At 39.3% G+C, this 26,332-nt stretch overlaps 1 protein-coding gene across 8 annotated transcripts in view; it reads right to left on the bottom strand.

Annotated features, from left to right (window-relative positions):
* CDC42BPB (CDC42 binding protein kinase beta) overlaps window positions 1-26,332 on the bottom strand; it is a 99,555-nt gene that overhangs the window by 66,717 nt on the left and 6,506 nt on the right. For all 8 annotated transcript variants that reach the window (XM_083730536.1, XM_083730537.1, XM_083730534.1 and 5 more), the window contains exon 2: window positions 6,423-6,514. In XM_083730536.1, coding sequence (XP_083586662.1) covers window positions 6,423-6,514 — 92 coding nt within the window. The remainder of the gene's footprint in view (window positions 1-6,422; window positions 6,515-26,332) is intronic.

Below are 26,332 nucleotides of genomic sequence, written 5' to 3'. Positions count from 1 at the left end.
ATGGAAGCACCATAAAAAAATTGTTGTTAAGTTCCAGCCCAGCCAGGCTATGCAGAAGGATGCCATAATCAATGACAGGCACTAACAGCCAACAAAACCAAGAAAGGCACACTCCCTACTGTCTGGTTTCTAGAGTAGGTCATGAAAGCTGTCTCTTTTCCAAAGCCGGACTTGAAGCCAGATTGAAATGGGTCTACATATCATCCAGAAAGGCCAAGAATTAAGCCTCAATGTCTCAATGTTTCTCTATTTTACATTTTTAAAACTTTTGTTCCTGTTATATTGTCATGTTATACAGGCAGCCCATTTACATACGTTCATTTGTGTGCGAACATGTATACATGCATCATGCTGAACTCAGAAACGTCATAAAGGTGTCAATGAAACATCACTAAAGGGGTGGGATAGGGTGCTTGCAGGTTTTTTCTACGGTTTCAATGATACATGATTTCACCGCCGTATGCATAACCCCTGTGTAAACAGGGGCTGCCTGTAACTGAGCGTGCTGTATTGACTAGCTTGCACTAGTGTATGCGGTGGGTCAGTAGTATATTCTTAATTCAGTCCTATGACCTAGCTGTTATACAAACTCTAACCCCAAATTTGTGAGTTGTCCCCAGGCAGCTCATATACTTTGTTAGGTGGCATTAATCTAGCTGAATGAGGAGTAACTCCTTTGTATTAAGATTATTGCCTATAAATCAATTGAGGAGCACGGGATTATATCCCTCCTCAAACACACACAATTCCAACATAGGAAGACAAGAGAAGAAGTTACTGTAAGGGGTTGGGATAAGGGGTTATGCACAATAAGGTTTTAGGACCCAAGAGGTTAAAACAAAACAGAAATTGATGGATGCCCTATGCCTGTTTCAGCAGCAACAGCAAATGTAGCAGTACATCTTCCATAGCCACTGTCTAAATCTGGGCACTAGATCAGGCAGTCATTACAGCTTAGATTACAAGAGGAATTTTCATCAGTATCTCATTCATGAAAGAACTACACCTTTGCACTGTGATTGGGCACTTAAGGCATGATCTGCATAGTTCATTATCAGTTTTCTGGCCACTGAAAAGCAATCCAGAAAACACAAAAGCATTTTTAAATCTATCTTCATACTGAGAAAATGGAATAATGATTAGCCATACTGAACTCTTGGACTTCTGCTCATATTAGGAATGTATTGTTGCAGAAGTGATAAATAACCTATACAGGCAGCCATCCCTTTATATGATTCCCTGTTCAATCCAATCTGCTGCTTGGTATTTTGAAAAATATACTATTTTTCACATATGCGTGTCATTAATCATTTAAACTGACAACCAAGCTGCTGCCTGTACTTTGAATAAAATTCACTGTCTAGACTAAAATGTGCAAACAACAGCTACTAAGTGTCCTTTATTTGCTCACAAAATATATAAGAGTTCTTTTGGGGAGGAAAGAACCATTCTGCTCTTTATTCTATAGGGAAAAAATAGATTTGAAGTCATTTTCCCCTCTATGTGCCTGTCCATTTTGTGTGACACAATGGACTTATCAATACAAAGCAGTTGTGGCTTTTAAGGAAGTGGAACCATGGCTGCATCACACAACCAAAAACCCAAATCCTCTCTGTACCAGAAAATAATGTTTAGAACTTAATGGGAGCAAGCCCAAATACTAGGTGTAAATTGAACATTGTGCTTTAATGTGAAGATCAGGCTGTATTGTTTAACACAGTTGACAAGAGGGGGTAGTTCTGTTTGTTGTTTTTCCTGCAACAAACTTTTGAGCGTTGAAACACTTAACATTTTCTTATGGCATAAAACAGGGACCAGATTGAACTATCAGTAGAAGCCAGCTCAAGGAATTCTGCTATTTCAATGTTGCTTCCAGGGGCGCCGACTTATAAAAAATATTGGGGGGGCCCATACCGACTTATAAAAAATATTGGGGGGGCCCAAGACCTCCAAACCGCTGCTGCTGGGGGAACGAAAGGGGCGAGCCCCGGGCTGCCCCAACCTTAAGTGAACCTGTGAGGGCCCGCCCTTTGCGGCAGCCGATTGGCTGCCGCCGTGGGCGGTGAATATTAATGAGCTAGGGGGAATCCCCGCTTCTCGCGGGGCTGACACCAGCCCCGCGAGATTGTTGATGGGTCGAGAGCCCGCAACCCCACCCCCTCTCTAGATCGGGAGTGGCTTTGTTTTAACTCATTACTGAATGTATTTTAAAAGGTAACTATCGTCAAACAAGGAAAATAAAAAATACCAACATAATTTTGTCATTTTACAAAGCATAATATAACTAATAATTTTCTTAAATTTTTTGGGGGGCAGAGCCCCCCCAAACGAATTTTTGAGGGGGCTTGGGCCCCCTCAGGCCCCATGGAGTCGGCGCCTTTGGTTGCTTCCCGCCACAACTCCCCCAAAATCTGCTCTGGAGGGTCAGGAGAACCCCGAGAACAGTGTTAGAAACTGGAGTAGAAAAGCTAGGAGCCAAATGGCTTCTGGGACCTGGGTGGTGGGCACCAAAACAGAATGCCTAGTAGCTGGGGGAGGGGACACTTTTTATCTATTATTTTAGTAAGCATGGATTAATATGCAATTCACAAAAGTGATACATCTTTAATATCATATTTGTAGCCTAAATTGTTAATAGATGTTTAATTTGGTGTTTACAATAAAAATACTGGTACCATACTTGAGTTTTCAAAACACTCTACTCTTTATTGTTAAACTCCTTAACATATTATCTATCCTTAACATATACTTCAAGGCTTCAAAGGACATACATTTCATTAATCCTTGAGCGTCAGCCAAACACAAAAAATAGCACCCAGACTTTTTGAGGTGCTCACAAATGGAAAATCTTTAGGTGCAAAATGCATCTGGTGCCCTGCTAATTTCGAACACTGCCCCAGAATAGTGTATAGAGAGATGAAGGAGGAAATTGTTCTGTCAGGCAAGCAGAAATGTTTGCACTGATGGAATGACCTTTGTTACACTGAATTCCACCTTATGTATTTGAGCTGCTGCATGATTCTTTGTTTTAATATAATGAATTTGTTTGCCTTTACCATGAAATAATGAACACTAATAAACCTAAAATTAGCCTCAGAGGCTTATTTATATAAAGAATTGTACTGAAATATTTCTTGGGTGTGTGTGACATTAAGCAACTGAAAAAGCCAACATGGGTACACTAACCTTTTCATTAAATGCTTATCATATTAATACATATTAATCTTCAGCCTTTTTGCACAAGGTTATTTAATTAAGAAAGCTATATAATGTAAACTAGCACTTGCATAATCTAAAACTGGTCTGGGCATTTTCACAAACATGCTTTACTGTTCTACTGCATTTCAGAATATATCTAACTTGTATGTACTATATTTGGAGGAATCCTTAAAATACTTCTCAGGCTGAATAAATTTCTAATAAACTAAAACTATTTAAGATTCCATGGATTATAGATGTTAAGACAGCTTTCCAGATTAAAGATTAAAGTACAGCAAGAAAACCCGTCTTCCTCGGTTTGTGGACAGAACTTAAGTGCAGAGTTACAATGCAAAACCTCTTCCAATCAAGGAGAGGGATCAGTTGGAGAACTGTCCCCCCCCCCCTGCCCCCCGGGTTAGGGAAGGTAAATCAAAACTAAATGTTCTGCTATTTTTAAAATCTTCTAATCAATAATAATAAAATAGGTAATCACTCAATTAATTAATTAATTAATGGAAACAACAGAAATGTAGAATAACAGGATGTTTTTCTCTGTTCCTTTCTCCAAATCGGAAGCCACTGAGAGAAAACACAAGGAGGAAAAGAACTTATTCTGTTGCAAATGCTATATGAGAGACAAACATATACACCATATACAAGCCAGGAGCTGGTAAAGCTCTAAAATAGGATACAGGAACTTCACCAAATTAGAACAGACAGCAACATCAGGAGCAAAAAACTGGCCAATTGCTTCATTGATGGGTTCCTATTTAAATGAATTTGAAGCAAATCCTCTCTTTCCAGGACACATTCTACATGCTGCATTATAAAAACAGACCATGCGATTGTAAGTAGAAATAAAATATCTTGATAGTATAGGTAACTGTGGGCTCTTCTTAATATTTTCTCCTTTATCTAGTCTCTTTTCCAAAACACAGCACCACACGTCACCTTCTACAGATGACCCAGAGGGGCCCATTCTAAAACACTATAGCACCTAAAGTTAGGTAAACACAGCCACTCTTCATCCACATGGCAGAAAGAGACCATTCCCTTATTGACCAATCAGAAGCCAAAGCAGCACAACATTACATATACCTTTTCCTAAACATGCAATGAGCATGCACCTGGGCCTTTAACAGTCCTACATATTTACAAGACATGCACCTGTCCTTTGCACTTTGATGTGGAGAACACCAAAAGCAAAATCAGTAGCATCATCACAGCTAATATGACTGTTGGGATGGGAGAACATGCATGCTGCTTAGCCACACCATATTAAGCCACATCATTCCACAACCCAAAATGTCATTTTTATTAATTCAATAGTGTTGTAATCAATGGTTTCTAAACAAAGACTTGAGCTTCCCATTCTGAAGATTATGTAAACTTTTTATCTAACAAAAATACAATGTAATGGTCTGAATTAAAAGACAGAGTAATAGTTTATTTAGAACAGGTTAAATACTCAAAGTTTGCAAAATGCAATAGAGGGAATCAAAAAATAAAATCCCTAGACTACTAAACCGAAGTATACTCTGAAGAGTATAATGGTCTCTCCTACAAACCACTAGAAGCATGGAAGTGTAGCTCAGTGACAGAGCATCTGCCTTGCATGAAGGGGGCCTCGGGTTCAATCCCCAGCCTCTCCAGGTTGGGGAGGAGAGGGCCCCTGTCTGAAACCCTGAAGAACCAATCAGTAAAGACAGGGCTGAGCTGGATGGACTAGTGAGTCTGATTCAGTATAGGGCAGCCTCCTAAGTGTTCCCAAGGACTGGAAGTGTCCCTTTATAAATTAAAGATCTGATTTGTCAGGGAACCAATACCATGCAATAAACAAAGGCTATTAACCAAAGGCTGGACTTCCAGTTCAGGGTCTAGGACTGGAAATACCACTGATATACAATTTTCAATTCTCTTTCCGTTCAGCTTGTGTTTCCAGAAATCAAGGATGCTGACGCAGGTCAATGATTAAATCTCCCATGGAAATATAATACCGATGCAAGAGATCCAGTTGCACAAGCAATGCCCTTGTTAGTTCAGAAGCAGCTCTGCATGCTTCCCTAGCAAGTGGTAGCTCCAACCACCTTCAAAACCAGCTTCTGGTGCATTGTAACGAGTTGCTATTGGGAAGGGGGTAGGAAATGAGAACTCCCAGTTCACATACACAAGCCTAGGAAGAACCTAAAGGGATTATGCAATTGCAGCCAGATTCTGCTGATGAATCCAAAGAACACCCTGAACTCTTTTCAGCATGCAACATTCTCCCGGAATCCAGTACAATTACTTAAGTGAGGTCTGAGAAGGCAGAAGTACTTGCCCAGACACCGAGATAGCCCTTTTACCAAAATAAATCTCACAGTATTGTATATGACTGAGAAGGCTCTTAAAACATTTATTCCACTCCCATTTATCATGGAAGCATACATTCTCTTGGATTTAACAGAATGCTATCTTCAAGACAAAACGTTATGCGTTATGTCACTTTACCATCACTTTGATAATTTAGCTACTATCTTTAGATGTGATTTCCAAAATCCTGCCTCAATAGAAGATAATTAACAAACAATTCTCTACATTTTTCACACTATATCCCCATCAATAAAAGCTAACATTTTTTCCTGTGCACTTTACAATTCAGATCACTAGCCGCTACAAACTTTTTGCCTCATGCTAGGCTAGCCGGAATTCCAACACATTATGGGTTCTACCCAATAGTGTCATGGAAGCATCTTTGATCCACAAGTGGAAGGGAGGGATTTTTTTTGCCTATTTCTCCTACTTCTTGCGCATGCTGTCTTTCAACTCTCTGGAGCAGATTTTTAGGGTTGCAAGGAAAATCAGTGAAAACTGTATTTTTTTCCTCTTCCATTAGTGGAGGCCTCCATTGGATCAAAAGCCCTTCCACAAAATGAAGGACCCAACTGGATTCAGTCCTATATGTATGAAGTGTTCACCCCTAGGCTATGGCAGCTATAGAGTTAAATATTCTAAAAGGGTGGGGGAATTGGTTTAATTTAGCAAATACAATAAAGATTCCTGAAGCACCTTAAAACCAAGCTATTTTATTGTGCCATAAGCTTTTGTGGTTTGGAATTCACTTAGTCCAATGAACTAAAAATAGTTAAAAGAGAAACAGTTTGAAAGTAAAGCATGCAGTGTATTTACCAAAAACTTACAATAGACAATGTATCTAAAACTGAGCTCCAATGGCATCTTACCTCACCAAATGCACCTCTCCCAATCACTTTTATGATTTCAAAGTCATCTCGATGAAGCTGCATTTCTTTCACCAGCTGAGTAAATGGCTTCGCTGTTGAAAATAAAGAGAAAATCACAAATTAAAGTCTGCATAATAGCCCAACCTTGCAAGTAATCCCACAAAGGTTACTGGAATGCCGTCTCACCTATACAGGTATTAGCAACCTATGGCATGTTATCACTAATTTACAAAAGTTCCCCACCTGAACATCTTCTTTACCTGATACAAGTAACCAGTCACACAGCTCTTTACAAGCTAACACTAGCCAGTTTCAATCAGCATTTTTTCCCTAATGTTACCTTGCATTAGAATAGCAACAGAGGCTACAGGGCCAAATCAAGACCTCTGAAGAGTAACACTTTGCCCCCGACCCCAGTTGTCTGCAGGATGTATTAAGGAAGTGATTGCTAACAGAGAGCTCTAGGAATGAAATTTGTTGAGTTCATGAGGAGTGGGGGAAACAAGCCTGACCTACTATCTTTTAATCTCTCACAAAAACTAGCTGCAGATCAGTGTTGTACAAAGACTAGTCAAATCAGTGTCCAGAAAAATTGCCTTAAAGCATTACATCAGTCACATAAAATACAGAATGAAGCAAATACTTAGAACATTTCAAGTTGTGCTTAAGAATAGGTTTATGCCCTTTCCCCTATTACAGATAGTCTATGTTCCAATAGGCATACGTTCACTCCCTCAGACAAACACACAAAAATAAGGTGTTGTTACAGATAGGTAGCCGTGTTGGTCTGCCATAGTCAAAACAAAACAAAAATCCTTCCAGGAGCACCTTAAAGAAGTGCTGAAGAAGTGTGCATGCACACGAAAGCTCATACCAAGAACTAACTTAGTTGGTCTTTAAGGTGCTACTGGAAGGAATTTTTTTTGTTTTAAAAATAAGGTGCTAAGGGAAGTGTCAAAAATAAGGCAATAGCTATCCCTGGGTGTAGCAGAGAAGTCAGCAGCTTAGCCAACAGGTCAAGCACTCTCTGAGTGTCCTGTCAAAGTTCTCAATTCAAAAGCAATAATAGCACCACTATTATGACAACTGAACATATGCATTAAGTACAGCCCATTGTTTTTACCATAATGGCACTTGGCAAGAAATTTGCAATACAGACAACTAAGAAATTACAGGAAGATGCTAGGATCCAGCAACTGTTGCCGCCTGAGCATATTTCTCTCCCAGGCCTAATAGCCTACAGCAGGTGTGGCGAACCTTTTCTAGCTTTCTAGATCGGTATCACCCTACCCGTCAAGTCAAATCTGACAGATGGGTGGGGTTCGTGACCTGCCAATCACCTGATGTTAGCAGTGATTCCATATATCATGTGGTTGTAGCCAGTGCTAGTCCAACTCAGAACAGACCCACTGAAATTGATGAGCCTAAATTAGTCATGGGTCTCCTCTAAGCTGGACTGGCAAAAGGGATAAAATCCAATGTATTTATACTTCAAAATGAAGTTACTGCTGTGGACTCATCTTATTAAATACAAACAGATATCTTATTGGAGAGGCAGATGTACTCTGTGCATGCCATTTATTTCTGAGGCTCACAATTTTAATTTATCTATCTCACTGTTTAATTTAAACTCCTTAGACTCTATTAAATGCTTTGACTAGATAGAATATTACGTGCAGTTTTTCCTTCTCAGTGAGCCAATTGACAAAAGCTTTGTATGACACCTTTTTGCAAACAAAACAAAACATCCCACCAGAAGATCTGGAGTCTCATGATAAGATAACACATGTTATTAACTAACTCACTCTGCACTCCCCTCATATTTTCAGACATAGTCACATTTATTTAGGTGAATGAAAAGGGCCCCACAGACCAATTCCGCTGCTGCAACCCATACAGACAAGAAGAGCAGAGGAAAGTGCAGGAACCAAAGGCTGCTGTGACTCATTCTCATTAATGCTAAGCCATGGCTTAACAGTACAGCTGAACCAGATCACTGTGGTCTGGTTCACAGTCAGAAAAAAAAATACTCTTCTTACAATGACTGGTAACATAGCTTTGAGTGGGTTTTTAAATACCTAGTGTCCTAGGGCAAATTATCCCCACCCCCTTAGAGCTGAAAACAGTAAGTATGATAACATGTTCTTCAAGCTTTAGAATGGAGGTAAAACTTAGTGGAGCCTCCAAACATTATTGCAACACCATTTTAAAAGGTCAGGCTCTCTTGTGAGCCAGAGTAATCAATGTAATTGCACAGATGATAATGCTGACTACTATATAAACTTATATATACCACCCTTCATCCGAGGATCACAGAAGGGTTACAGTATAAAAACACAAAAATGCATAACAACAAACAAAGCAATCACCCCTTCCACAAATGCAGTTTTAAAAGCCATAGACTGCTTAATTAGCCAAAGGCTTGGGAGAATGGAAATGCTATCTCCTGGCACCTAAATATATGTGATGAAGGTGTCAGGCAAGCCTCCCTGGGGAGAGCATTCCACAAACGGGAAGCCACCATAGAAAAGGTCTCTTCTCTCCTTGCTACCCTCCTCAGCTCTTGTGGAGGAAGCAGACAGAGAAGGGCCTCAGAGGTTGCTCACAGATTCAGGGGCTGTTCATATGCAGTGCACAGTCATTCCTATTGAATTAAATGTACATAGGAATAACATAACCTAGTGCAACATGCAACCTATCTTGAGACACAGAGCAGTCTTTGCAAATAACTTTTAAAATGAGTTTTGCAGTCGTGCCAGAGCTACATATGCAAGACTTTAGGAACTAGTGCAGGAACACATTAAGATTTTTACTGTGAAAACTGCTGTAAGAGAAGACTCTGGAGGCTGATAAGAATGCTGAACAGATACTGAGGCCGTGGAATTAATTATTACTGGGGATAATACCTAAAGTTACAAGAGATTTCAGGGTAAAATATTTTCTGCTTTAACAATCAAAGAACAGAATGCTGCTTTATGCTTTGATTTCTACTGTTACCCCATCAGAATACTTCAGATCACTGGCCAAGCCTCTTGTTTACATCATATTTTAGTGTGCTTTCTTTTTTAAGAATGTGGAACAGCAGCATCCACAGTATGCAAGATTAGATAGCTGGGTAGGTCTTAATGGGTCTGGCTGCTTCCCCAGGAAGGCATGCTTCAACAGCCTGTTCCATGATATTGCAGTTAATACTTTCCCCATCTGCACAGAGACTCACAAACCTGAAAGTCTTGTGCATGTGGTATTTTCCAGACACTAACTTGCCTCTTAATTAATGTAGTCTAGATCCTAATTAATTCAGCATAGAAGAGTGAGGTGGTAGGCTCTTGAAATAGTGGTATGAATTGCACCACTCCAGAGTACAAGCAGAAGACATTTTTGAATGCTTCATGGCATGAAAGATTCCCTGAAAACAGAAAACTAGTTCACTCCTCAGAAATAGAGCTAAAACATTTTCCCCTCATGAGCTTATTTACTTGCTGGGGGGGGGGGGGAGAAAAATGAAGAGATGCGGAAGTAGATTTAAAACGTTACCCTAAGTAACACAGTTCATTCTACAACCTGAAGATTCTGCCATTTCAAACTGCTGCACATATATGATCAAACTATAGGCAAATCATGATTTAGGATAGAAATCATTTTCCAAGGCATTTCTCCTAGACTTAATATGCAACAGTGATAGCCAACCCCTGCTCTTAACTGCCAGCATGTAGTTAATCAGTGGCATACTGACATTTTTTCACATTTTCCCGTCAGCTTCAGCAGGAGACACCCATGGGCTGTTTTGCAGTACAGTACAGCCAAATTAGGATTTAAGGGACTAAGATATGAGATTATGTGTATCCTCCCTCTCTTTTGGTGTGTACAACCATCGTCAACTCAAGTTACAATGAAAGCATATTCAGTTCAATGCTCATTTTAAGAACCTTAGAATCTCAAATCTGGGTTCAATTTATCACATGTTACTGCATAAGACTGGGTGATTTATCCCTCCTCACTTTCTACACCACACCATTTTATAAGTATCCATTCTAAGTATTTTTTAAAAAAAACCCTTTCCTAATAAGCAAAAGTAAACTAACCTTCTGATCATTTCTGCAAATGAAATGAGACCATCAGAAATGCACACTTATATTCTGTTACGGCAAAATCTGGGTGCGAGGCTGCTCTACCACCCAGCTCATCGGACTAAGTCCGTGGGTCCCTGCGGAGGAAAATGAGCTCAGCCGGAGACAGGAGCAAACTGCAGAAGATCCAAGTTTATTGCGCAACAGGTTCAAGGCGAGATTGAACAGTGAGAAAGGGGTGACATGAGTTTTTGAAACTCCCTCCATGTCCCAGAATACAGTGCAAAACACGTCATGAATACATTAAAGAGAGGTTTGGTTACACAGATTACATCATGAATATATTAAAGGGAGGTTGGGTTACACAGATTAACATATGGAGGAGGGAGGGGGGAATATGCAGAGCTGGAGATATGCACAGATAAACACTTCCTGGGGATGAGAAAACAATGGTCCCAAATATGCATAGTCTGCCACCTGACATTGCCTGGAGGAAAGGCTGATCAGAGCGATTTGACAGGATTAGGGTCTTGACACCTTGCTTGAGGGATTATGCTGGACAGGGGAGGTGTGATGGAGTCCTAGAGAAATTGAGCAAACTGGCACGCTGATTTTCTATGAATTTTATAGATTTTAGTCCCTTTTGACATGTTAAGATTTCAAACTTGAGACACATTAAGGGTGATTTCTCTCAATGGTTCCAAGTTTTACATAAACCTCCTCTCCCCCCCCTACAGTTCCCCCTCCTTCCTCTCTCTTCTTTTCCTATCTTTTTTTTTTTAGCTGATCTAGTCTCTGTGCATGTGTGGAGTTCATGTCTCAGCAAATCTTTTATACTATTGAAATGTTGCATCTTTCAGCAAAATTAGAATTTGAATAAGGGAAGGGTAAGGAGTCGATTTTAAAAGAGGGTTAGATTTAAAACAAAAAAGGGAAACTCAGCAATTGAAGTATTCACCAACAAAAGCTAGCAATTTCAGCCCAAGCAAAGCGACTGCTTCCTTTATGTACAGGAAAGGGCTAATATCCCTCTGGCCATTCGTGGAACAATGCCGCGCCCTTATATATGGGAAAAAATGGCCAGAGAGTCAATTCATAGGATTTTTTTTTTTTTTTTAACATTCTAAGTTATTTCGGCCTTACCATTTGCAGACAAAATTTTTCCTGCCCCTTTATTTACAGGATTGGTCAAGGCCCATATGTATTTGTATGTGTTGAAACTTTGAATTGACTTTGAAGTCTGATTTTTAAATAGAAGAGAGAGGAAGGAGGGGGAACTGTGGGGGGGGAGAGGAGGTTTATGTAAAACTTGGAACCATTGAGAGAAATCACCCTTAATGTGTCTCAAGTTTGAAATCTTAACCTGTCAAAAGGGACTAAAATCTATAAAATTCATAGAAAATCAGCGTGCCAGTTTGCTCAATTTCTCTAGGACTCCATCACACCTCCCCTGTCCAGCATAATCCCTCAAGCAAGGTGTCAAGACCCTAATCCTGTCAAATCGCTCTGATCAGCCTTTCCTCCAGGCAATGTCAGGTGGCAGACTATGCATATTTGGGACCATTGTTTTCTCATCCCCAGGAAGTGTTTATCTGTGCATATCTCCAGCTCTGCATATTCCCCCCTCCCTCCTCCATATGTTAATCTGTGTAACCCAACCTCCCTTTAATATATTCATGATGTAATCTGTGTAACCAAACCTCTCTTTAATGTATTCATGACGTGTTTTGCACTGTATTCTGGGACATGGAGGGAGTTTCAAAAACTCATGTCACCCCTTTCTCACTGTTCAATCTCGCCTTGAACCTGTTGCGCAATAAACTTGGATCTTCTGCAGTTTGCTCCTGTCTCCGGCTGAGCTCATTTTCCTCCGCAGGGACCCACGGACTTAGTCCGATGAGCTGGGTGGCAGAGCAGCCTCGCACCCAGATTTTGCCGTAACATATTCTAATTAGGAAATACCATGCTGTTTACACAGAGTCATGTTCAATTTGTAATGTTACTAAGTGGCCTGGATACAGCTACATACAGTACAAATTCAAACAAGCCTATCACACTGAAGAGATGTTAACTTTCCCTCTCCACACCCACACTTAGTGTGAGTAGGGTGTCTGTGTGTATGTTACTGATCTGTACTGACAACACAGAAAAGGCTTTAAATACTTTTAAATTAATTAATAAAAGGAGAACAAAGTTTGTCAAATTGTTCCCAACTTTGTCTGTCTTCCAATCATATCGTTTCTGTAAGCTACGACATTGCAGTGACGTACCATACATTACTGAACCATTTGTACTCAAAATTATGCAAGTTCACCATTCAGCTGGTATTAATATTTGAGTGTTGATGCTGTAACCTAAAATAATTTATAGAGGGCTCATTTGATATTCTATGAAGATTTTAACTTTTATTGTGGTTTCAGAAAGGGTGAAATGAGAGCATATTAGAGAACGTATGCTATGAGGAAGTATCATGGAAACTAAATCAGAACAAAAGATATACACCTTTAATCCGAGTCTCCTTTCCAAGAAAAAAAAAACCTCTCTCTTTGTAACCAACTTGAAAACTGAATCAGGATTTCCTGGATCTGTCACTGCATCAGTTTACATCCAAGCAACCAACATGCCTACCTTCAACAAACTGCATGCTTCAAAAAATACTGCAACAGTAGTTGAAAATAAAGCAAGAGATAAGCAACAGAGGATAATGTGAGCTGTCCATGCGGCATTATAGATACTATAGTGATACCTCGAGTTACAAACGCCTCAGGTTACAAAGTCTGCTAACCTGGAAGAGTTACCTTGAGTTGAGAACTTTGCCTCAGGATGAGAACGGAAATCGCACGCCTCTAGTTAAGAACAGTTTCAGGTTAAGAACGGACCTCCGGAATGAATTAAGTTCATAACTAGAGGTATCACTGTACTGAATGACCTCAGAATATCTTCAGCGTGAACTATAGACACATTCATGCTAATTAAGGAATTAACTAGTCCTCATAAATTTAAAATACTATTTGAAAAGGAACTAAAAGAGATTTGCAAACAAGACTAAGGAAACCCTCACCAATGTGAGCACAGCTGTCTCAAGACTGTGTGTGAGGGACAGTATTTTCAGTTGTTTTTAAACTGATCACAGGAAATTTGCCTTATACCAGACCAAACTCTAGGGCACTACAGTGTATACAGATCTGCAGCAGTAACTTCTGCTTCTCTTATAACCCTCTAACTGATCCTTTTAACTGGAGATGCCAGCAACTGAACACAGAAGGCCCCAGTTTCAAAGAAGCAGCTCCACAACTGAGCTAAGAGTGATTTTTCTAATTCACATATAGGAGGAGGAAAGTACTCATTTTTTTATTTCCGGGTTGCCAAACCCTTAAACTGATTGTGTTTTGTGGGTATCAGAGGCATAGCGTGCCACTGACAATATACCTACTGCGTTGTAACTTGCCATAACCTGCTTTAGTTTAATAACCTATCTGATAAACAGTACATCTATACTCATTACTAGTAGCTTTCAAAGCTGTAGGGCAGGCAACTCTCCCTACAGAGGCACAGACAGCTGCCAAGGGAGGCTCAAGCTCCTGTGTATGTCAAAACACCAAACCTTATGTTGATTTATGCACTAGGGTTCAGCAGGAAGGCATGTAACATCTTTGCTCCACCCAGCACCTCCTGTATAGTGTACACCTATAGCACCTCCACGAGGCCTGGGGCTGTGAGGGACATAAAGAGCACCCACCTAGTGAAGAAGTCACGTGGGGCAAACTTACAGCTGCTTCAATAGCCAGAAGATTCAGCTGCAGAATGGCATGTGCTGAAACAAAGGAATGGGGAACTTACCTTTGCCCTGCTGGTAGTGACTGGTGTATCACTGTTTATTTTATTGTGTTGTAGAGCTATTGTAAGCTGCCACAAGAACTTCAGTTAAAAGGTGGGGTATAAATACTCCTAAATAAATAAATAAAGCATCTGTTTTAAAGCTTTTGGTTTTGCACTTTAAGGTATGTTGTGAGTACGTGGAATACTGTTTCTGCACTTGTCATGACGAGAGAGAAAACAGCAAAATGAACCCTCAGTTGTTTCCAGCCACGACTGTTTGCTATGTCACTGTTTGCTGAGGAGTGGCATCCTTGTGGTGCGTTTCACATCCCTTCAGACGCATCATCCAGTAAAACTTGCTGCATCAGTTCCAGCCACCACTTAGACAGCTCCCCAGACCAAGCTCTCAGTGGAGGCTGTGACAATCACCACACAAGTGCCCTGAATTGCCCAGGAACACAGGGTGGGAGGCTTGTCTCCATGTGCTTTGGCAGAGACAGGACAATAACCCTAGGATCTGACATTTGGCTAATATTGAACAGTTCTTTTCTCTAATTAATGAAATCTGAGAACACTTCACTGATAGTCTTTTAATAATAATAAAATAATAAAATAATAATAATAAGGCATTTAGCATTCCTTCTGGACTGAACTGATGAGGAATTCTTATGTTCGTATTTTTTGTGAAATGTAACTTTAAATTAGAAATGAAATTAAGATTACTTTTTGTTAAAGAGGAGAAAGCTAAATTATTGCTAAACAGATTTTCTATAGTATCTGGGAATTACAATACCACTATTCTGTGCTATAAATATAACTGACTTTCTGAACAGGTGGGTACTTTATGCTTACAATTCAGTAACACAGCACGATAAATCTGAAACTAGAAGTCAATGAGATTTGAGAATAATCCTCCTTAAAGGAGAAGTTTTCTATAGAATGCTTGCTGAAAGTAAAAGCAGTTTTGTGTTTACTGTTGGGACACAGTCTAAAGATTTATACAGAACTTATTTCCTACTAAAGATAACTACCAAAGAGCAATGATCAGAGAACACGTAGGTGTGGCACGCCTTTCTGTTCACTGTACTTTCTCTTAATAAATGGCAATACACAACCAGCCATCTTCAACTCTGTCCCACACCCTGTTTCATTTCCTTAGACAGAATTCTAACTGAAAGGTTTGTGAAAGTCAAACCCCTGCCTTGGGCAAAAAGCCATGAAGACACATGAGAGGCACTCATTGCTGCTATTAGCTGTAACACTTGCAGTGATGAAAGCTATCCAAAGACTCCAATTGAGGACTTTTACATTTGTGATGAATGTTGGCCAAAAACAGTGTTTTACAAGACTTTTTGTTTATTTGTTTAGCAAACTGCAAGTTCTACAAGGGTGGTGTCCCTTTCTGAGCGTGCTTGTTTGTCCACCATTTTATGGCTTTTCGCACTGGCCTACCCTTAAGAAATGTTAGCTTTGTTGCTGTTTTTATTGTACATTGCCTTAAGACAATTGTGCAGAAGGCAATTAATAAATTGATGACAAATTATGTAGGGGTTACATTCTGGGGATTGCGCCTAAAGCCAAAATGGCATATAGTCAAAATACATCGGGCTCAATGCCAGTGGGGTTGTCAACGTCATTTTTCCTGGAACTCGGGCCCCCTTTCCAATTTTTTACGTTTTTTGTTGTTGTTTTTTGCCACGCACATAAAGTTGAATGTGCGTAAGTTAAATGTGTATAAATTGCTGCCCTACCATACAAGGCAACAGCCATAATACAAAAGACTCTGCTAGAAGCAACAGGTACAAAATAGGCCTGGGAGCACCAAAATCAGTGGTTTTCAACCAGCGTGCCGTTGCACCCTGGAGTACCTTTAATGATGGTCGGGGTGTCACGGACAACACTGGCCTCTGTCCCTCTTTCCTTCCCTCCCTCCTCTGATGGCCTCTTGCATCTCTGCCACCCAAAGGCTTACACAGCTGTTTGCTGCTGGCTACAAGCTCCGCAGGCGAATGGTGCCTCTGGGGCTGACCAGGGGGTGCCTCCCAGGCCCCTGTGGGGCAGTGTGAGGAGGCACCTTTCTTTGGGGAGGGGGCTCAGAGGACTCCCAAGGAGAGGGGAGAGGAGGCTGAGGGAACACTCCACAAGGGAGGGTGTTTGAAAAAGATTGAAAGGCTGCCAGCTTTGCAGGCAAGGGGTGACATAAGTGGGCTCCTGAGCCCCACAGGGTGCTGAAGAATGTAGATGGTCAAGGGAGCCATAGACTCAAAAAAGCTGAAAACCTCTGACCTAAAGGACTGTCAGCTCCTGTACCACAGACGAGAAAAGGCCTGCTGTGTCTCACCTCACTCAGAAGTACAATCTTTGTGTGTGTGTGCTTTTCAGCTCATATCTGTGTGATCTTTTCTCCCCCTGGTGCTTTGGTTTGAAAGCTGGTGCTTTTGTTGTGCATTTGAACCCTATTATTGTAATTTTATGGTCTTTTGAAAACATTAGCCTTCCTAATTGCTCCACTGAGTGAAAAAGCAGGATAGGAAATCATGAAATCACTAACTGTACAACCATGTGGGATGTTCTTCTAATAGTTGCATTTGTCCTACCTCCGTTTGACAATATCTATCTTCAAATCAATCTCACACCCTTCTCTCAATCCTTTGGAATCACCGTAGTTTTCTGATAGTAACCAGCTTTGTTTGTGAGCATCCTTTTCCATTCCACCATCTGTCGGACTCAAGCATCAGGAATATAGGAACTGCCTTATATTGAGCTTGGACCATTGGCCCAACTAGCTCAGTATTGTTGACACTGACTGGCAGTGTCTCTCCAGGGTTTTAGTCAGAGGATATTCAACCTGGGACCTTCTGAATACAAGTCAATTGCTGCACACCTGAGTTACTGCCCTTTCCCAATTCTTAACAACTGTTAAAGGCTTTTACCCTGCTCCTACATTCATAAATCACCTTGAACCTGCATTAGTACCCTACAGAAGCTAACACATTATGTCCTCCAGGCCGTATGTGCTGGAAGAGATGTAACATTACGGGAATATTGCTACATCTATGAACACGTACTGATTTTTCAGGTTGAAGTCTTTGCAGGATTGTCTGAGATTGTTCAGGAAATAATTCTCCCTATTCCAGTGTAGGCATTCTTTGATGATGCAGCAGCTAAAGTAAAACATAAGGGCCTAGTGCAACTCCTTTTAGCAGTGGGATTAACAGAGAGAGTCAGGCACCGGAAATAAAAAGATTTCATGGAACACAAATGATGTTTCAGAATATCAAGTACTCACCATCCACCATTTTTTAAAAAAAATACACATTGCAGTAAATATACAAGGGGATTAGCTAAACAAGACAACCTTTTTACATTTGTTTTTTATTCCTGGCTAGCAGAAACAATGAGAAAACAAAACCACAACTGGCACAAACTAGAGAGACTCTCTATTGTAAAGTGAACTGTAATGGGAACTCAAAAGTAAAACAATGACATTCATTTTGAACAGAAAAGTATCCTGAACAAATTATTCAGAATTGCTTAAGGGGTCTTGGTTCTTGTGAAAGTGTGATTAAAATAGTAATAATGCAGAGCTAAGCATAACTCTTTACAGGGCCCTGTAATGCATGCATTTACTCTACAAGTTGCCCTTCTCCTGATGAGCATTGTATTTAAAAAGAAAAAGTGATGGCAACTCCAACACATTTCACTACAATGTGCAAGAGCCACAGAAAGTAGCTGAAAGACTTACTAAATTATCAGAAGATGAAGCTATCTACCACTCAGCTTAGAAATACTGTTGCTGTTGTTGCTTGTGCAATCAGAAGAAAGGAAAACTTCTTTGTTTGAAGCTGTTCTGCAAACCTTGGTTAAGAGGGAATTCATGGTTAGCAACAAGCCATGGTTAAGCCAAAAGAGGTAAGGAATACTCCTGATCTCTTAACAATGGCTAACAAATGGAGAATATTCTGTTTTTGCTAGTCCTTCAAATAGACAGAGAAGGGTATTCAGGGACTATTCTGTAACACACCTCTTTTGGGAAGATTGCCAAAGTTCAAATATTTTCAGGAAGCATTATGAGACTTTTCTATTTCAGCAGGTTTTTAGCAGCTGGGATTAAGCCAGCAAAATTATGAGAGTTCACAAGTTCTGGATGCAGCTGGATTTTAATTGAATTGCAATGGGATACAATTACATGATTAATCTATTTTGAATTTACATACACAGAGAAGGAGAGAAGCAACATTTCCCCTTGTCCTCTTTTGTTTTCCACAATTCCTTCTCCACAATGATCAGAAGGCAGCAAGAACTTGTAGGATTCAACACTATTTGCATGTGTGTTTGTGCACTAGTCTCTTTAGAGCACCACTGATTTGCCCTAACGCTTGTTCTTAGTATACACATCATTCCTAGAAAAGCTCTACAGAACTTGAATATAGCTGAGCCATTCCTAAGTTCCTAGCTGCATGTTCCAGAAAACTTTTCACATTAAATTGGGTTTAGGAAAATGCAGCAAGAGAGCCATGAAACTAATGCTTAAGATTACTGCTCAGTTACTCTAAAAATGTGTGGATTAGGTAACTAGTCTTTCCTGCCTTCCTACAGCGATACAGATACTCATTTGGGTGCAGCTCAGTGATAGATCATTGCTATGCATGGAGAAGGTCCCAGGTTTGACCTCTAGCATTTCCAAGTAGGGCTAGAGGAAAACTCCAGACTAAAACAGAGAGAATAATGGCAAGAAGGACCAATAGTCAGCTTACAACTTCCTATGTTCCTATCCATGTACAAAGTGCTTCTCCCTTGTCCATTCAAAGAGTACTTTAGTTTGGCCAAGCTCTTCCTAGCATTTCTTGTGGGCAGGGACTCACAAGTACATAAAAAAAAGATTATTTTGCATTTGGAATGGGGAACCAGGTGTTAAGTTGATGGCAACACACAGGTTGTGCAATACTTATATATTCTGAGTTTTCTTAGTTTCTGCCTCCCAGGTGGCAATTCAAAAGAATGTCCACATGGAATTTCCAGAACCAAATGCCCTTTGTTGTCATGACTTCTTAAAATGAGATTTCATTCCTGTCCCCAATGAAAAACATGTTCTAAAGGTATCACAACAAATTTGATGCTCTCAGTTCCAGTAATGATATTGTCTAGTTTCCAATCTAAGGGCTTTGGATTAATGAGTGATCTCATCTTATTTCAATTATGCTTTTCTTGGAAGTGTTTCCCTAGAAAGCTGGTTATACATTTATCATTAAAAAACTGACCAGTTTCATAAGAGGACAAGAAGAAGCTAAATGTCCAAACGCAGTATAGTAACACTATCTGCAGCATTATAGTATGTGATAGAAGGCTCAAAGTAGGGCTGCCATACATCTGGAATTCCCCAGACAAAGACAGGTTTCGTCTGGCAAAAATTGAATTCAGGCGAAATTTTCAAAAACTGGTTAAAATGTCCAGGGGAAACCTGGGCGTATGGCAGTTCATATTGGAAGTCTTGTTGTTTTTTGCCGAATTTCCTAAAAATACAATAAAAACTTATATTTATTTATTTGAAATTTTGCTCAACATCTTTTGTGTCTGGATTTTCATTTTCTGAAATATAGCAACCCTAGCTCAATGTAGACAAAAAAACTATTCCTAGACAGTATATATTATTAGAGTAGAATTAATTCAATTTATTCTACAAATTGTTATATCTAGTGCAGCAATGCCCAAACGCGATTGACAGGTAGATCCCCAGGGTTCCGCAGGTCAATCACAGGAGTAAAAAAAGAGTTTGCCCGGTTGCTCCTTAGCGATCTCGACATCCCGCCACCGGTGCTATTTCCACTTGCTCAACAACTCTCGTATCTCCCCCCTAAAAAAAGCTCAACAACTATGGTAGATCATAGTCTCTATAGAGTTGGACATGCCTGATCTAGTGAATATATTATTGTGTCTACATTCCTTATATGTAAAGAAGCTTTAAAGTGAACATTGTACAATTTTCCATCTTTCTCACTCAAGAACCAGGAAGAGTATCCATCCACAAGGATTTCAAGAGGCTGTGAGGGAGGATGCATCCACTCCTCTTCCCCCAACTAAGAAATAATCCATTATCTTCTACCAGCTGTCACCCACTTCAGTCTTCACCAGATGAGCATTTTTGCAGCAGCCCCAGAGACCTAATGCATTTCTTCTCAGGGCTTTCATTTTAACATATATTTTGCAGGTCTTAAACACACCTATGCACTTAACACTGGCACCTGCAGAGTGAAAGTGCATGCAATTTTAGAGATTTACAGTATTAAAAAATGGAACTGACTTTTTGGAATGTAAGCAGCATGAGAGATTCTTAAAAAACAGGTTCACTGTCCTAAAATAACTGTAACCAGAAAGAAACTTAATGTGTGCAATCTACCAAATGATCAGTTATTATTACTTATTATTATTATTACTATTATTATTATTATTATTATTATTAATTCATTTTCTCAACTGCCCTTCACTATAAGATCCGAGGGTGGGTTACAGCTACTGTATTTTAAAAATCCAAAACGTTGAAAGTGGCATCAAAATGGATAGAATCTTTTATGTAGGAGCAGCCAAGCACTTTTAGCAACATCAATATATTATAAAGCTGAATAATCGGATCCAACTGAACGGTAGAATGAAAACGAAGGGTGCTGGCTGCTGTTTTATACTCTTGCTCCAAGCACACAAAGAAGAAAGAACATGAAGGGCACAGCAACAAACACTCCTGCAAGTTCCAGCATGACAGGTTACACTGCACCCATCCCATCTATTAACTGTAAAATAAATAAATAAACTTATTAAGGCAAACGTGGCATTAAGACTATTGTGCTGCCTCAAAAATGTCCAGTTCCACAGTAAAAATAGAACAAGTACAATGGCACTTAAAACACATCTGTATTTTAAATAAGTTGATCAGTTCTAAATTATAACATGTTATCTAGGAGAGTACATTACTCATTTATTTCTGTATTTCAGTACAAGACATTGCTATCTGAACTAGACTCTTTTTTAAAAAGCTCTTGTAACCCATCAAGAGTCATTTTTCAATGATCTAAGACCTATTTCTTCCAGCATAACTACCTTACACTCTTGGGAAAAAATGTAAGAAACAGTTTTTCAAGCCTAACGGAAACATGAGATAGAGCATACTCACAAAAAACACATATGAATATATATGAAAATTATTACATAGGGGAAAATGTACTTGTGCAACATTCAACGTACGTATCATCTAATTTAAACTGGATTGCCTCACCTCCATTTGCAGTGTAGCACACTAGACAGTAACCGGGTATGCAATTTACCGGTAAATGTTAAGCTGGCCATGTGGCACACGACCACAAAGGTACCGTAATTCTTAGTTAAATGTAATCCTGAGCTTTACATCTAACTAAGAATTACATCTAACTAAGCAGTATGAAAATGCCTTTTTAAATTATAGCTGTTGCTAGCAAGAAATAGGTGTAGCTATCTGAACATGATCATTATAGCAAACTGTATCATTGCTTTCTTCACAGAATCAGTAATCACTGCTGTTTTCCAAGAGGAAATAGCAAAATACAAGGAAAAATGAAGCAAATACTTTTATTTAAACTTCTAGTCTTTTGACAAACATATAACTCAACCTTTTCCTATAAACAGAGAAAAATCTAAGTTCTACTTTATTAATGGTGGGTAAGATCCAGAGTTCCATGAGTGGGACAATCCTCCTGAAAGCGTAAGGGGAAGTATTTTCATCAGTTCCTCCCCACAACCTCATGCCGCTGTAAAGCTGCTACAGAGAGTTGGGGGGCTCACCAGAACCATATGGGAAATGGAGTGGGAAGAAGAACAAATTTACAAGCAGACTCCCTTCACCCTTCTTAGTTATTTTCATTTGCTGAAAGGATATTCTGTCCATTCCAGTGTGTATGTGTAATTTTATTAATATACTCCCAGTATATTTTGAAGCAGTGCTTCATTATAGGAATAACCTCACTGTACATAAAAAATTGACATTAATCAGATATAAGACATTTGATCATGTGTTCTTGCTTGTGATAATTTAATCATATCAGAAGAAGAAAGAATAGTGTTCAATCATCTGTTTATTCTCATTGTGTGACCTACTTCTTATTTAACTGTTTATACATTTTAAGACTTCACTGTTGAAAGTCTCTTGGAATCAGAGGAGAAATGTTCCTTTATAAACAGCTCACCAATCTGAAATCACCCACACACCCATTTTGCAAATATCAGAGCAATAAAATAAAAAATAAATGTGAAATATTGACTAACAGTAAGTTTCCACAAGAAAGGATTTTGCAGCTTCATGTTTCCATCGGCTTTTAAAGGCATCCAAGCTGGTGACCATGACTACATCTTGTAGTAGTAAATTCTATAGTTTAACTACACTCTGTGTGACTTCCTATTGCTTGTGCTGAACCTTCCAGCATGATCCAGTGTATGAATCACCATAAAACATTTCCTTGGAAAAGTTTTGCAAACTTCAGAACTGAAATTTAATAAATAATAATACAGGTGGGCATTGTTTTTGTTTGTTATTATGGTTTGTACATATTTTTTGTTTTTATATTGTAAACCGCCCCGTGATCTTAGGATGAAGGGCAGTATAGAAATAATAATAATAATAATAATAATAATAATAATAATAATAATAATAATAATAGTGATTATGTTTTATGTAAAAATCCAACACAAATATTTATAATTAGAACTTTAACATATGATTTAAAATTAAATGTATAATGATATCAAAGTTATGCGATTGATATTCTGAGCTTTATCAGGCATTAGTTTAAGATGCTCCAAACACTATCTTAATAGTCTCCCTTTCTCACCACTTTAGTCTAGGGATTTCCTTCCTTATGGACAAAACCAGCTAAATCTACCATGGTTATTGTGCAAACAACGCTAGTGGGGTTTAAAGAAGCACTGTGAAAGTTGAGATATATTGTTAAAAAGAAATAGATAGTGGGAGGGAAGACTAATGGCAATATAAAATAGAAGAAATGCGTAACTGAGAGGTAAATACGGATGATTGTCAGAGAAGCTGAAGGAAGTCCAAACAGAGTTAAATTTGTGAAAATTTGGATAAGATTTTATATTTGTGTTGAAAATTAATAAAAATTATTTTTTAAAAAATAAATCTACCATGGTTATGTGCTGCTGTGCTTTCACTGGTTCCTATTACAAGAACGATAGATTTCCACAAGACATGGAAGCAACCATTTCTAATGTAGCTTGAAAATAAAATGATGATTTTAGCATTTTGTCCACATTTATATACCACCATCATAATTGTCCCAGCAACATATGATATAAAGTTTGAATAATTATGTGAAGATAATAACTACATTGATGCATGTAAATAAGTATCGTCCAACATATTAAGTAAAAAGGTAATTTCTCAGACACAGGAAATACTGATGGCACTTTGCCCCAAATCTCCTAATGACTGCCTCCAGGAGTTTCAAAAAGATATTACATCACACTGGAGATAAAATAGTGCTCTTCTGTATCCCATAGCAAAACTGACAAAGGGCCCAAAAGCACTTTCCCAATGGCACTGTCTGAACTTGGCCATGTAGATAGGACTGGAACCACTGTAGCACCGTGCCTCCAATTCCCAGTCCATGATCTATGTTGTCAATAGCTATGGAGAGGCTGGGGACCAAGGTCACCCCCCCTTGTCCTGCAGGGTTTCAATTCCTACCCAGCCATGAAGTTCACTGGGTGACCTTGGGTCAGTCACCATTTCTAAGCCTAAGCTATCACACAGGGTTGTTGTGAGGATGAAATGGGAAGGAGGAGAATCACGCACACCACCTTGAAATCCTTGGAAGATAAAGGTGGTATATAAATTTAATTAATAAAATTAATAAAAGTTTCCATATATTGCTATGCATTACGATCACCCCAGTCATCTAAGCGTAAGCGCTGTAAGTGGGAGAACCACCATAAGATATGGAGGCAGGAAATGACAGCCACAGCCTCATTTTACACCAACTATTACGTAAGCTTTGTCTATATGTTTATGTTGTATGTTGATGGTTGAATCTTTTATGGCTATGTACTTACTTTCTGTTTCAAGCAAATTACTGACAATTACTTGAAATAAATGGACCTGGGCTCTGTAACTCATACTCTTAGTTGTAAACAGACTGGACTACTGCAGTGCTTTCTACCTACGGCTGCCTAGATCACTAACAACAACTTGCATAAAACATAGCTGACAAAATCCTGTGTCATGCTCAACAATCAGATTATAGTGTGTTGACTCTGCGTCCACTGTTACTTACACATTTCAGAGATCAATCTAAACTGCTGGTACTAATTTTTTAACCCCCTTCATGATCCAGAACAAGTTTACCCCCAAGAGCTGCCTTCACCTATCTGAACCAACCTACCCAAATCTTAATGATGGCCTGCTCTCTATCCCATAAACTGGACAAAACTGAGGACAGGACCTTCTCAGGGATGGCACCACAACTCTTCCTGGATAACTCTTATAGGGCTCCTCTCTTCCCAGTTTTAGGTGGGCTGTGAAAACTTCTTTATGTAGACAGACATTTGATGTGCAAGTTTTCTATTTTTACCTGTTCCAAGTGGTTTAAAAGTTAGCTTTGTTTCTGTTCATACCATTTTTAAATTGGTTGTGTTTTATAATAATATTCCTAGAAACAATAGATTTTGGTTTGCCATTTCTGAGTACATTTTATGTAGGAAAGCAAGCCAAAATGGCCTCAAATTGCTACCTTTTTAAAAAAATCTACTATTAACATAAGCCTCCAGACCATAATTTGAAACTATGGCATGAAATGAGCTTGCAAGCTATGGTTTGACGGTTAGCACTAACCATAATCTCATTTGGACATCACAACAAGCCTCAGTTAGAGGAAATGAAGGAGAAAAATCTGAGCTTCACAAAAAGTGAAACGGAACTATGGCTTACTGTGAACATGCAAGCTCAAAGACAGGAGATCAAGATCACTTTGCTCCTCTTCCAGTCCTGCTGCTGTTTCTGTTGCTATCTCCTGTTGCACAGCTGTGTGTTCAGCTATGATTTGGCTTAGCAGTTCATCCAAACACAGGCTTATGGTCTGTCTCACTCCAGACAAGCCATCAGCTGCAAACAAGCTTTGTTCTTAGGTTTACAGTTCATGGTTTGTCCAGAGAAAGTCCAACTATAAGCCCAGGAGTAGACAAAATGCTAAGCCACAAAACCATGGCTTGAATCACACACAGCAAAAGGAAGACTGGGAGAGAAGCACAGCAGCCATGCTCTCCTCACACTGAACCCTCATACTATGCAATGGTCTTGTTTAGCACTGTGTGCAAATGAAGTGTATTGTGAGAGGGAAGGAGGAAAACGATGGAGCAGGAAGGCACGTAGGCTACTCCCAATCTTCCAAATCATGGTTTGGACAATCAGAATGCAGCATCTAAACAGGCCAATGTATATGACACCTATAAAACCCCAATATACTTTGTCTTTTCTTGCTTTCTGTGGGTCAGAGTTTCAAACAAGAAATCTTCAAGTACTAAACAGATATGTTGCTGTTGATTTCCAAATTCTCCTAAATGGCTTAAATAGCAGTTGAAATTTCTGTGCTGGACAGATGTTAAATAATGATGCCACACTCAGCTGTATCCTTCAAATAATGGAAGTGCAGATAACCCATCTCATCAAACTATTTTCTGTCCTTCTGCCATACCCATTCATGTGTATGCCATTCCATCCCACCTCAACTTCCATGCTCCAATACACTCAGATGGGAAAATGAAACATTTTCATGCCTTCGAGTCAACCCTTGCAGAGTAAGAACAATGTAGAATCAAACTGTGCTTAGGCACTGTCCTTCCCCAAAGCACTTCATGCTCCATATTTTAACTTACACAGAAGAGCTCCGAGTTCTATGTGCATGCAGAGGCTACTCAAATCTTCAACATGAAAATAATGCACACTCAAATCGTGTAATAGTTTATAAAACCAAGCACCAGTTTACTCGT

The sequence above is a fragment of the Podarcis gaigeae genome (genome assembly GCF_964106915.1).
Source record: "Podarcis gaigeae genome assembly, chromosome: 1".
Lineage (NCBI taxonomy): Eukaryota > Metazoa > Chordata > Lepidosauria > Squamata > Lacertidae > Podarcis > Podarcis gaigeae.
This window is presented reverse-complemented; position numbering and strand designations above follow the sequence as displayed.